Source organism: Aspergillus fumigatus, chromosome 2 (assembly GCF_000002655.1).
Source record: "Aspergillus fumigatus Af293 chromosome 2, whole genome shotgun sequence".
In the NCBI taxonomy this organism is placed as follows: Eukaryota; Fungi; Ascomycota; class Eurotiomycetes; order Eurotiales; family Aspergillaceae; genus Aspergillus; species Aspergillus fumigatus.
The window spans coordinates 1217447-1228999 of NC_007195.1; the positions used below are offsets into that span (position 1 = coordinate 1217447).

The window sequence follows — 11553 nt, forward strand, 5'->3', positions numbered from 1 at the left end:
TCCATTCGATCAGAGATTCTACCTCTTCAGACATGACTGAAGAAAACACTAGCTAGGGAGATAGCATGGTTTCCCTCAGTCGATCTGATACGGAGAATAGATCCCCCAGAGCTCGAGCAATGAGGATATGCTGGGAGCTCCACCAGCCGAGAGAGGGCCGCACGTCATCGGAACATCCACCGTTGTCCGAAGTCTATGTAAGGTAGTACTTAGTTAGTACTAAGTAGGTTTGGCTCTCGGAGTCTCGTCCCCCCAACTAGTCTAGAAAGAGGAGAAGAGGCACTCCTCCGTAGAATCATCGTTTTTCGCCTTAAATATGTCGCTGCAGTAGCCCGTGCTACTACGTACTTCCTCTTTTTCCACTCCCTCACCAACTGCTGATGGCTATACCTTCTGCCAACCGCTACCTGGCCCTCAGGCCCGTTGTCCTCGGTTTAGCGAAACTGTTTCTTCTGGCTTCCACCCAAATTCCCCTGATCTCCGCCGCTCCAACCCTCGTCTCTCGCAATGGCAATGGCAATCAGCACCATGTCTTGGGCGGCCATGAATTCGATCCCAAACCAGCCGATGATCCGAAATTCTGGCTCTACCTGGGTGTGGCCGCTGCGCTCGTGCTGAGCGGTGGTGCCTTTGCTGGGTTGACCATCGCTTTGATGGGCCAGGTATGTTTGCTCGTTATCGCCCCCAATCGGGGCCTGGAAGCTGTCGGTCGCTGGAGCTAACTCGACCAACGTCAATTCGATAGGACGAGGTCCATCTGCAAGTCATCAAATCGTCAGGCGATAAGTCCGAACAGAAAAATGCCGCTAGTGTGCTTCGACTCCTCAAGAAAGGAAAACATTGGGTTCTCGTCACTCTCCTGCTCAGTAATGTCATCACCAACGAGACTCTCCCCATCATCCTCGATCGGTCGCTCGGAGGAGGCTGGCCTGCTGTTTTAGGCAGTACTGTACTCATCGGTAAACATTTTTCTTCCGCCTTCTGATTAATACCCCCTCCAAATTGGCGCGTTGTGTTGATCATGTCCCAGTGATATTTGGTGAAATCGTGCCTCAGTCAATATGCGTCCGATACGGTCTCCCGATCGGGGCCTGGATGGCTCCCTGCGTCCTAGTGCTCATGTACATCATGTCCCCAGTCGCTTGGCCCGTGGCCAAGCTGCTGGACAGACTACTAGGTGAAGATCACGGAACAATCTACAAGAAGGCTGGCCTGAAGACATTGGTGACATTGCACAAGACTCTGGGTGAAGCGGGGGAACAGCTCAACTCGGATGAAGTCACCATCATCAGCGCGGTGCTTGACCTGAAAGAAAAGTCGGTCGGAAGCATCATGACGCCTATGGAAGATGTCTTCACCATGTCCGCAGATACCGTCTTGGATGAATCGACTATGGATCTCATTCTGTCCCAGGGATACTCCCGCATTCCCATCCACGCCCCCGATAACCCGTTGAATTTTGTGGGTATGCTCTTGGTCAAGATGTTGATCACCTACGATCCCGAAGATTGCAAGCGTGTGCGTGATTTCGCGTTGGCGACGCTTCCCGAAACTCGTCCCGAAACCAGCTGTCTGGACATTGTCAACTTCTTCCAGGAGGGCAAGTCGCATATGGTTCTTGTCTCTGAATACCCTGGTGAGGATCGTGGTGCATTAGGAGTTGTCACGTTGGAGGACGTGATTGAGGAGCTAATTGGCGAGTAAGTGTTTTTGCGCAGTCGCTTTTCCGCCCATGACACTGACAACGAACGAACAGGGAAATCATCGACGAGTCCGATGTCTTCATTGATGTACACAAAGCAATTAGGCGCATGGCTCCGGCTCCCAAGTCCCGCGTTCCGAAAGGCCGCATTGTCGAGGAGCCGCCCATGCTCACTCTCGAGTCCACGGGACCTCTGCTGGAAACCGACGGTCAATCCCGTATGCCCTCCGTTGATCGGCGTCGCAGCTCCGTGGAAGCTCCTCCTCCTCGCTTCCATATGCGCCTCCAAACTTCCGACAAGAATTCGGACTCGACTGATGGTTTTCTCACCCACCGAGGGACCACTGACGAGATCCGCGAACACCTGAAGCACCTCGGTCCGTCCAACCTGGCCAGCCGCCCCCGACAAACTCGCTACCAGAACGTGAAGATCAAGCGAGCAAGCGGCTCTCCCAGCCGATCGGGCCACACTGATATGGATTCCGGGCACAGCACCTCGGGTTCACAGGTTGTGAACAATACATCTTCCGGCTTGACCGGAGGCATAGGAGCTGGACTCCTCCATTCTGGCATTGACGCCCGAGACGGTGTTCAAGCAGTCAAGCTGGGCTACGGTACCATGAACCATCGAACCTCGGATAACGGTGCCGTCGAACTGGACATTCCAGAAGCCGTTCACGAAGAGCAGGATGATAAACCGCCGTCAACGAGCGTCGCCACCAGCACCACATCGTCCAACCGACCCGAGGACCGGGCCCGACTAGGCAGTAGTTACCTGCACAAGGGACCTGCCCGCAGCGGTAGCATTACCGAACAAGTCGTCGACGTCAACGGAATCCGCAAAGTCATCCTCCACACCACCAGCAGCAACACTTCTTCCGATGACGAAAGATCGTCCAATAACCAAGCCAAGTTCCCCGTTCGTCAGGACGGCCAGCTCATCAACCTTGATGACGACCAATCCGCCCCCGCTGCACAACCGAATGGGCACAAAAAGAAGAAACGCCGCCGCAAGCACAAGTCTCGCACGAAGAACTCAGACGGCCCGCCTGACGAAGAAGCACCCCTGTTGTCTTAATGAGCTTATTCCGCGGTTGGAAGGCGTCTTTTCCCCCTTCTTTCCGCCTCTCTGCCTCTCCATCACTCTGCCGGCCAGAGCGACCACCGTGCAAGCGAGTCCTTGATCTAAGCACCTGTGTATGAGCATACTGTATGTGACTACGGAAAAAAGCGAACGATAACGGCGTTCGATTGAATCCTTCATTTGGGAAGCGTATCCCATGCATAAATAGCCTGTAACCCACCAGTCTAATTGATCTGTGTATTTTCCTCCATCATAAAACTTATTAATGTAAGAGACTGTAGACCGCCTGTATGGTATGGCACTACGAAATCCAGGAATCCGTCATAAGCATTCAACTTTTTTTTTTAATATTCTGATCATCTCATCTCATCCATGTATCATGCATGCACCTGAATAACTCCCAGTCATCGACTTGACGACCAAATGGCCATTGAACCATGAAAGAAAAGAAAAGCCAGCTCTGTGATCATTGCAGGAGAGGGTCCTAGAAGTCAAGGTTAGCTTTTTGTTAAACAGATCGGACAAAAAAAAAAAAAAAAAAAAAAAAAAAAAAAGGATGTACATACCCGGAAGTGTTTCTGGTTGTTCGCAGCCCGGTTGACCCGGTCTCGGTACCTAAGTTCTTGCCGAATGGCGCGCGTCCGGTCCTTGCGTTCCGACATGACAGCGACCCGTTTCTGATCCTCCGTAGCGCCGAGCATTCCGAGGCCGCCGTTGGCACGAGTGACAAGGGCGCGGGTGGGGTTGCGGCCGCGGGGCCGCTCTTCCTCGACTTCGCCGTTCTCGATGGCGAGTTGGCGGGCGATCCGCTCCTCCATCGAAGGGTAGTTGTGTAGGTTCTGGCGGTAGTATTTGGCGAGAGAGCGGTGGCCGACGCTCTTCCCGGACGGGAGGTGCAGTTCGTATTCCGTCTGGTACACGACGGCTGCCTTTCGGTGGGAATCGAAGTCGTCGTCTTCGTCGTCATCCAGGGAGGAGGCGGAGGTTTCTGTCTCCCACCCGTCGTCGTCGCCGTCCGAGCTGGTTACCTTGACTCCGCCGTCCTCTGGTGTCTCGCTGGTTACTGACCCGGCCTCGTCATCGGAGTATGTGCTGCGGAAGTCGTAATACTGGCCAATCTCGATCTGTTCCTCCTCGGTCTCGAAAGCGATCATGCAATGGCCCTTGTCCCGCATGTGAGTGCGAATGCCGGCAGGGCTGTTCCGGATGGCATGGCAGTAGAGGCATTCACTGTTCTCGTTGATTTTGCGGTAGAGGTAGTGGATCAAACCCTCGAGGTTAACGAGGTAGTCTTTCTCTGGAATGAACATGCCGTGGCTCCTGCGCATGTGTTCTGTGTTCTCCTGAGGGTCTGAAGCCTTGTGGCTACAGAACAGACAGCGGGAAGGCGAGTATTCAGACTCGTCCTCGATCTCCTCCTCCTCCTCTTCCTCGATCGTTGATGTCTTGAGATTGTCGGCAACCTTGGCAACTTCCGAATCGCCTTCTTGTGACTTGTTGATCGGTTCGCCCAGAGAGAACGTGGAGCTCATCACGGATGACGAGTCGTCTGCCAGATCTTTGCTCATCCGCGCTTCGCGGGCCTTGTGCTTGGAGCTCTTGACATGGTTCTGATACGAGTTCTCACTGTAGAATGTCTTCTGGCAAGCGAGGCAGGACTTCTCGAAGGACGCCTTGGCGGCAGCGGCGGTCGAAGTGGCTTTGGCGGCAAGGACTTTTTCATTGAAGATTTCCTGGGATACCGGAGGCAGAGAAGCAACACGGCGCTTCATGTTATATAAACTATCGATGTTAGTAACTTGACGGATGTGCCACAGACTCCTAGGAAAGCCTACTGCCAATCCGTGCGCATGTGATCCCTTTGAGCATCGCTGCTCCGAAACGCAACCAAGCAGGTGTTGCAAGTATAAGGAAGAGAAGACATCTTGGAAGCTACTGAAGCGATCGACGAAAGAATAAGGGTATCAAACAGAAAAAGGTGTGCGGCGGTTGATTGCCACTACTCGTTGTGGGAAGAAATTCGGGCGGGGTACAAGTCAATACGAAAACTCGGGCACAATGAAGTGAAGAGTGAGTCAGGTCCTGAAGAAGATATAGGGAAGGCAAGCGACAGGAAATGAGAGGCAACCAGACGGGTGCCGGGCGATCAGTAAGCGTTCTTGATCTCTTTGATGGGTGCTGGTCGAAGAAATTATTGATAATCAATAATCATCTCTGATAAAGTTCCATCCGAACCGCACAAAATCCTCGCCTTGCCGCTTTAAGGCAGTAATTTCGGTCAGTGACGATGACGTTCAAAGCACGTGATGATCTAATCTAGTCCCGAATAAGTTAATTGAACACAAGGCTACCCTATTCTGGTTTAGGCTGATAGTCCTGGATCATTGATTTTCCCGACGGCTTTAGTAATCTCCACTTATGGGGTTCGGCGCCTGAGGCTACGATGCCTCTCTGGCGATGATATCAGCTTGGGGACCCGCTGGTCACATACGTACGCTGTTCACATTCGAATCGCAACCATCTTCATCTTGCTCTTAACCATATCCTTCCGCTTCGTATACGGACTATAGGAACTGGCTTATCCTGACTGCTGTCACTCAGGTATGCTTCTCAGTTCGCAAAGATGACTAGGCTCCGCGGAGCTTCAGTGGGCTCGTACGATGCTGGCGTCGATCGGTCTCAGTTTCATCGGTCTAAGCTTCCTTCAAACGCGCCAGATATCATCGTTCAGAACACCATCGATGTGTCTGATCCAGCGCAAGTTTTGTTGTGGTATAGAGAGGAGCGACGACGCCAGTTCAACCTTCTAGTTCGAAAGTGAGTTGTGTCACACAAAACATATAAACCCGGCGAGGTGAGGCGTGGGTCACGGCTAATTGAAATCTTAATTTAAAGGTACAAAAATCAGCTTCTCCATGGATGTCAAGATCCGGACTGCCGCACTCCGACCTGCGCGAGTTATAGGCGAAGGGTATCTGAAGGGCCATATCGCCGTTACACTGAGCTAAGTGCCCGGACCCTGGCTTGCTACTTAGCTAGCCTGGACAATCCGGAGAGTGGTCTCTGCCGTAACACCCAGCGCCTTTCGTCGGAGCTGTCGTCTCACGATCATCCGCGTTCATCGAGACGGTCAAGCCGCGGAGCATTGACCGACCTTACGGAAGCACGAAGTCCGTCATCGGTATCAAGTCGAAGGACACCTGGCGATCTACCGGCAGATAGAGCCCTGCTCAATCAAGATACAGCATCTGCAAAGCCCTCTGACAACACTAGAATAGGGTCCGATTCGTATACGGAATCGCGACAACAGAATGTGTCCGCGCCAGTTGACGGTGATTCCGCAACGCAACGAATGAAAGACCCGAAATCCTTTACGCAGAACCTGTTTGATACCCTCTCGCTCCGGATGGTCGAGTGGCTCCCTCTACGGCGGTCACCAGACGTGCTGGATTCAGATGCAGATCGTTTGGGTAATCAATACGTGCGGTCGCCCAAACGCGAGGGTTGCGAACATACAGATACTACTGTGGGATCTACATGCGCAAAGCGGCGTGCAAACTTGAAAAATAAGTCAGCGCGGGTTGCTCCTCATACTCCTTCGTCGCAGGATGCGAGTAGACGAGTCCCCCGAGTTGAGTCGAAACCCGAGCACCAAGTGAAACGAATATCCTTGATTGAAACAGACCAGCATCAACAAAGTCCGCGCACGGTCAAAGAGGGGAAGTCGCGGTTAGACTTGAGGCCAAGCCGAAAGCTCTCTTACAATTCGCATCTTGAGACTGATGCATCGGTCAACATACCGTCGCCGCCGGCATTGAAGCATCGCCCGCAAAAACATCGCGGCAGAAATGAACATCTTGATGGGTCTTTTACACAGGCACAGCGGAAGAAGAAGGAGAGGCGTGTGTCATGGGATAGTGCGAAATTTCTGAATGACACCCAGAATCAGGATGCCGAAAAGCCGCTGGCAGCTAGAGACTCCCACTTGGCATCGGAGACGCAATCTTCGAACGATGACCAGTTAAACTTCAAAAGCCCTTATGAAAAGGTGGAACGACCGCTGACTGTTCAAACGTTAAGTCACTTAAATAGCGCAATCATCGACGGGCTCGCGCGAATGATGGTCCAATCTGACGAAGAAGCTCAGAGATGGAGGGATGAGCTGCGTTACATTGAATCTACAGGGAACTTTGAGAATCCGGAATGGCAGTTTGCAACATGGCGCCAGCGTCGAGTGTATATATTCCTTGCCCAGAGTGTATTCTACGCACTGGGTTCTACCAAGCAAATTCTTCGCTCATTTCGAGAAGAGACAGCTGGTCCAGAGCAGGATTACTCAAAGTCGAAGCTTGATTTGCAGCAGCTACAACCATCACTGAGCAAGTTATTCTCTTTCTGTCCCTGGGATATTGCTCTGCATAGCCTGTGGCGCGCCGTGGAGGCGCTGTTTATGCCATCAAAAGAGCTCTCTATGCCTGGTCGTCTATCACGCCGTTCGTCAAACAACTCGACTTCAATGGGGCCGTCATCCATGCCGATCGTCGGTCGGCGAACATGTGATTTCGAAGGCCACGAACATTTGGCCGATGCTAAAGCGGCAGATATTGCAACTGTTGCCTTCTTTGCCCTCACCAGCAGTCTTCCGCAAGTTGATTCGCACACATGGCGTTCGCTCCTTCAAATGCGTGCCCTTGGCACCGTGGCTTCAAGTGCCGACATGGAAAAGCTCTCTCCAACAATGGCACAGTCCATTGTCGAGCTCACTGACAAGCTTGAGCACGAGCTGGCTTTGCGGTTGGTCAACCGGCTGGTGCGTGCTCTTACCGCGCGCTTGGCATTTTACGAGATATCGAAAGCGCGTCATCCTTGCCTCCAAGATTTCTCCAAGAAGCGACAAGACAGTGCTCTGGATCTTCTGATGAACAATCTGGGCGACCATTACAGCCTTGTTAGGGCTGGAACAGACGAGTCAGATGGAGCCGAACCCCCACCATCTGCGGCCGTGATTATCGCCGAATGGCTTCGGACTCTCTTCCTGAAAGAATGGGACGGTAATCCTGAGATTTCACGGAGCAGCTCCGCTGGAGGCGTCGTGGAGATTCTGTCGCGGATGTACAAGCAGCGCAACCGCTTAGGCCTGGTCCCGGAAGATTTTCACACCCCGTTCCTCTGCGAGCGGTTGGAGCCTCTGGACATGCCTGTGGAATGGATCGGAAGGTTGACCAATAACAAAACGTTACATCTGCTTTCCTATTCATTCCTTTTCCCTCCTTCGGCACTCGTCATTTATTTCCGCGCCCTAAACTACGCTGCCATGTCCAAGTACTACGAAGCTGCCATGACTACCTCGAGGCACGTGAACCAGACTGCATTTGGACCGATTCCCATACAGGATGATGTCATGCTGTTGTCGCAAATGAAGACATCGATGTCTACGTATCTGGTTCTCATGGTCCGCCGCGATAACGTTCTCACCGATGCTCTTAACCAACTCTGGCGGCGGGAGAGAAGAGAGCTGATGCGTCCACTGAAAGTGCAGATGGGAATGGACGAAGGTGAGGAAGGCCTCGATCACGGCGGAGTACAGCAAGAATTTTTCCGAGTCCTCATGGCAGAAGCTCTTAATCCATCGTACGGTATGTTCACAATGGACGCGCGAACCCGTATCTCGTGGTTTCAGCCTTGTTCATTGGAACCTCTCTACAAATTCGAGCTCTTAGGCTTGCTCATGTCGCTCGCAATCTATAACGGTTTGACATTGCCGGTTAACTTTCCGGTCGCCTTCTACCGCAAACTACTCGGACTCAAAGTAAAACACTTGGAGCATATCCGAGATGGCTGGCCGGAGCTTACGAAAGGACTCGAGTTATTATTGTCGTGGCAGGACGGCGACGTGGGAGATGTCTTCATGCGAACATATGAATTCACCTTCGAAGTCTTTGGTGCCGTCGAAACGGTCGACATGGAAAAAGTTGGCAGAGACGCTGTATGGCCCTTGCGAGCAAGGGATCGCAGCAAGTCGTCGGAACTTGCAACGAACTGGTCAGAGCTGTCTCAGCATGCTGATCCCGCAGATCTGAGTCCTCCCTGCTCCATGTCTGCGGATCATGTCGATTTCCTCGAATGCGGGTCGTCGCATCGGAGCAAATCAGAGCGTCTTGATTATTGCGTCCCGACGCCTCCAGTTGAGGAGGCCTCCCTTGTTACAAATGACAACCGTGCTCAGTTCGTCAAGGATTACATATTTTGGCTTACTGATAAGTCGATCAGACCCCAGTTCGAGGCGTTTGCGCGAGGATTCTATACATGCTTAGACCGAGCGGCCCTGTCAATCTTTACGCCAGAAGCTTTCAAGACGGTCGTCGAAGGAATTCAGGAGATTGACCTGGGAGAACTGGAACGCCATGCCCGATACGAAGGCGGCTTCGGTCCCCATCACCGAGTCATCCAAGATTTTTGGAGCATTGTGAAGAGCTTTTCTCAAGAGAAGAAGGCGCAGCTCTTGGAGTTTGTCACAGCCAGTGATCGTGTTCCTGTGAACGGTATTGCGAGCATCATGTTTGTCATTCAGAGAAACGGTGTGGGTGATGCTGTAGGTGTCCTTGCTCGCTTTTCTGCTGCATTATCAGACTGACATTCTCTAGCGCCTTCCGACCAGTTTGACCTGTTTTGGTCGACTACTTTTGCCGGAATACTCGTCAAAGAGTGTCTTGGAAGAGAAGCTTAACAAAGCTCTTGAGAATGCTCGGGGATTTGGAGTTGCTTGATTTGCCAGGCAAACTCATTACGTTCGCTTGCTAGATAATACCCACCGCAAGGTTGGTTTGGGATATACGGTACATCGCTGCAGCGCCGCTCATGGCCAGGGTGCATGGAGGATAGGACGTATTTAAGTGGTTTCGGGATCCAGTCATAGAGGACGTAGCTGTATATAATATGATGATATTATGGAGGGCCCATACGTTGCACATTGCAGTCTCAATTTTTCTCTTTCCATTTCTCCTGTCTTGTGAGGCGATTCGCCAAACCTGCCTGCCAGGCTTCGGGCAAGTTTCCCCCGAAAAATGACGTTGCTGCCATGGAACGGCGGGATTTGCCATGAATGCTCTCGCTCTGATCTTTGTAGTAGATTTGTCCTAATTCTTCACTGTCCTGTTGTTTTTTTTCCCTTCTCGTACATAGACGATTTATACGTTTTGCATAGAGATTCTGGATGTAAGTCCTGAGTCCTGCTGTTGTCCAGTCATATTCAGCATCACACCCACGGTGCGCTGTCCTCCGAGATTGACTCAAGTAGTCGCAACGAACAGCAACCTTACTGATTTAAGTATTCTCCAAGTTCCCCAGCATCAGATTTACAATCTTCCTCGTTTTCTGTCATAGAATCTTTCGTTTTGTCCATACTCGCGATTGGTACGTCTGAATGCTAGGATTTATCTTGACTACCCCGCTAACCCCACGCTTCTATATTCTAACCAAGTACCTGTATAGATATCACATTAGATACTCAAAATGCCGCCAGTTGTCCATTGTGTTCGCCATGCTCAGGTATGATCCTCCTTGCAGACATCGTCCTACATACTCCAAACTAACAACACCATCAGGGCGTCCACAACCTAAGCACCGCGAACCACGTCATCCACGATCCCTCCCTGACCGATCTCGGAAACGAACAATGCCGCATCCTTCGCGACAACTTCCCCTTCCATGATCGGATCGAGCTGATCACCGCGTCGCCTCTCCGACGGACCATCTACACTGCATACCAGAGCTTCCAGCCCGTGCTCGAGAAACACAAGGATATGAAGATCGTGCTGCTTCCGGATGTGCAAGAGACCAGCGACGTTCCTTGCGACACGGGGAGTGACCCGGAGGTTCTGCGGAAGGAGATGGAGGAGCAGGGAATTCCTGTGGATATGAGCTTAGTGCAGGAAGGATGGAACAGCAAGGTTTGTTTCCTTCGTTTCGGGAGGGAGAGGGGAGGCTGACGGCATTCAGACGGGTCGCTATGCGCCGACCAACGAGGCGATCAAGAACCGAGCGCGTGCGGCACGGCGCTGGCTGAAGGAGAGGCCGGAGAAGGAGATCGTTGTCGTCACGCACGGTGGTTTTCTGCATTACTTCACGGAGGACTGGGAGGATAGCAGTCTTTACCAGGGTATGTCTCGTTTTGTCATTTTTTTACAATCGATGTGACTAACACTTGTAAGGAACCGGCTGGGGCAACACCGAATACCGCAGCTTCGTCTTTTCGGACGAGACACACAAAGATGACCTGGAAGGCCACCCTTTAGACGGCGACAATGCAACAATGGTTGAGACAATGGAATCGCGCCATCGCCGTGGTAAGGACGGCCCGATGCTCGACCGTGAGAGACAAAGGACATTGTACAAGCTTGGCACACAAGGATGGGATGACCAGGGCTTGCAATTGAGCACAGCCGAGCGAGAGCACGCCACGGTTCCGGAGGGTAAGGAGGTCGAGGGTGTCAGAGTCTGAGACGTTGGACTTGTACTTGGCAGGGTTGTTGGTGCTGCATGGTTGAACTGAAGATAGATCTAGACAAAAATAAATGCAAGATAGAAAGCAATCCATTGGTTCAGGTGTTCCATTTGATTGTAGACGAGGGAGATAAAGAGTCGATCTCAAAGGTTGTGGTTGAATCGAACAAAGCCGGGGATCTCAGTAACGGACTCAACAAAGGCAAGTTTCACATCCAATACCCCGACAGGGAACAAGGTTCGAGATCGCATCGATGATTGGACT

General features: G+C 52.0%; 4 protein-coding genes across 4 annotated transcripts; 3 read left to right on the forward strand and 1 right to left on the reverse strand.

The window, feature by feature from the left end:
* Nucleotides 1-259: 259 nt before the first annotated feature.
* AFUA_2G04430 (putative DUF21 and CBS domain protein (Mam3)) lies at nt 260-3332 on the forward strand. The gene is made up of 5 exons (XM_744481.2): nt 260-662; nt 746-959; nt 1031-1700; nt 1757-3038; nt 3310-3332. The coding sequence occupies exons 1-4, from the start codon at nt 381-383 to the stop codon at nt 2778-2780; spliced, it is 2190 nt and encodes a 729-aa protein (XP_749574.1). The 5' UTR covers nt 260-380; the 3' UTR covers nt 2781-3038; nt 3310-3332.
* Nucleotides 3253-5072, reverse strand: AFUA_2G04440 (putative C2H2 finger domain protein; the record flags this gene model as incomplete). Its single annotated transcript, XM_744482.2, has 3 exons — nt 4622-5072; nt 3353-4568; nt 3253-3270 (listed from the first exon to the last, which is right to left on the reverse strand). The coding sequence occupies exons 1-3, from the start codon at nt 4708-4710 to the stop codon at nt 3253-3255; spliced, it is 1323 nt and encodes a 440-aa protein (XP_749575.1). The 5' UTR covers nt 4711-5072.
* A 124-nt stretch (nt 5073-5196) lies between these two features.
* AFUA_2G04450 (HECT domain protein) lies at nt 5197-9801 on the forward strand. The gene is made up of 3 exons (XM_744483.2): nt 5197-5603; nt 5682-9378; nt 9431-9801. The coding sequence occupies exons 1-3, from the start codon at nt 5410-5412 to the stop codon at nt 9551-9553; spliced, it is 4014 nt and encodes a 1337-aa protein (XP_749576.1). The 5' UTR covers nt 5197-5409; the 3' UTR covers nt 9554-9801.
* Nucleotides 9802-9895: 94 nt separating this feature from the next.
* Nucleotides 9896-11398, forward strand: AFUA_2G04460 (uncharacterized protein). The gene is made up of 6 exons (XM_744484.2): nt 9896-10001; nt 10115-10199; nt 10267-10334; nt 10391-10735; nt 10785-10944; nt 10997-11398. The coding sequence occupies exons 3-6, from the start codon at nt 10299-10301 to the stop codon at nt 11284-11286; spliced, it is 831 nt and encodes a 276-aa protein (XP_749577.1). The 5' UTR covers nt 9896-10001; nt 10115-10199; nt 10267-10298; the 3' UTR covers nt 11287-11398.
* The last annotated feature ends 155 nt before the right edge of the window (nt 11399-11553 follow it).

Excerpts from the sequence above, each read along its gene's own strand:
- AFUA_2G04430 (XM_744481.2), top strand. The coding sequence starts at position 381 with ATGGCTATACCTTCTGCCAACCGCTACCTGGCCCTCAGGCCCGTTGTC. Across the intron at positions 663-745 it reads CCATCGCTTTGATGGGCCAG|GACGAGGTCCATCTGCAAGT; the intron begins GTATGTTTGCTC and ends TCAATTCGATAG. Across the intron at positions 960-1,030 it reads AGGCAGTACTGTACTCATCG|TGATATTTGGTGAAATCGTG; the intron begins GTAAACATTTTT and ends ATCATGTCCCAG.
- AFUA_2G04450 (XM_744483.2), top strand. The coding sequence starts at position 5,410 with ATGACTAGGCTCCGCGGAGCTTCAGTGGGCTCGTACGATGCTGGCGTC. Across the intron at positions 5,604-5,681 it reads TTCAACCTTCTAGTTCGAAA|GTACAAAAATCAGCTTCTCC; the intron begins GTGAGTTGTGTC and ends CTTAATTTAAAG. Across the intron at positions 9,379-9,430 it reads GAAACGGTGTGGGTGATGCT|CGCCTTCCGACCAGTTTGAC; the intron begins GTAGGTGTCCTT and ends GACATTCTCTAG.
- AFUA_2G04460 (XM_744484.2), top strand. The coding sequence starts at position 10,299 with ATGCCGCCAGTTGTCCATTGTGTTCGCCATGCTCAG. Across the intron at positions 10,736-10,784 it reads AGGAAGGATGGAACAGCAAG|ACGGGTCGCTATGCGCCGAC; the intron begins GTTTGTTTCCTT and ends GACGGCATTCAG. Across the intron at positions 10,945-10,996 it reads GGATAGCAGTCTTTACCAGG|GAACCGGCTGGGGCAACACC; the intron begins GTATGTCTCGTT and ends AACACTTGTAAG.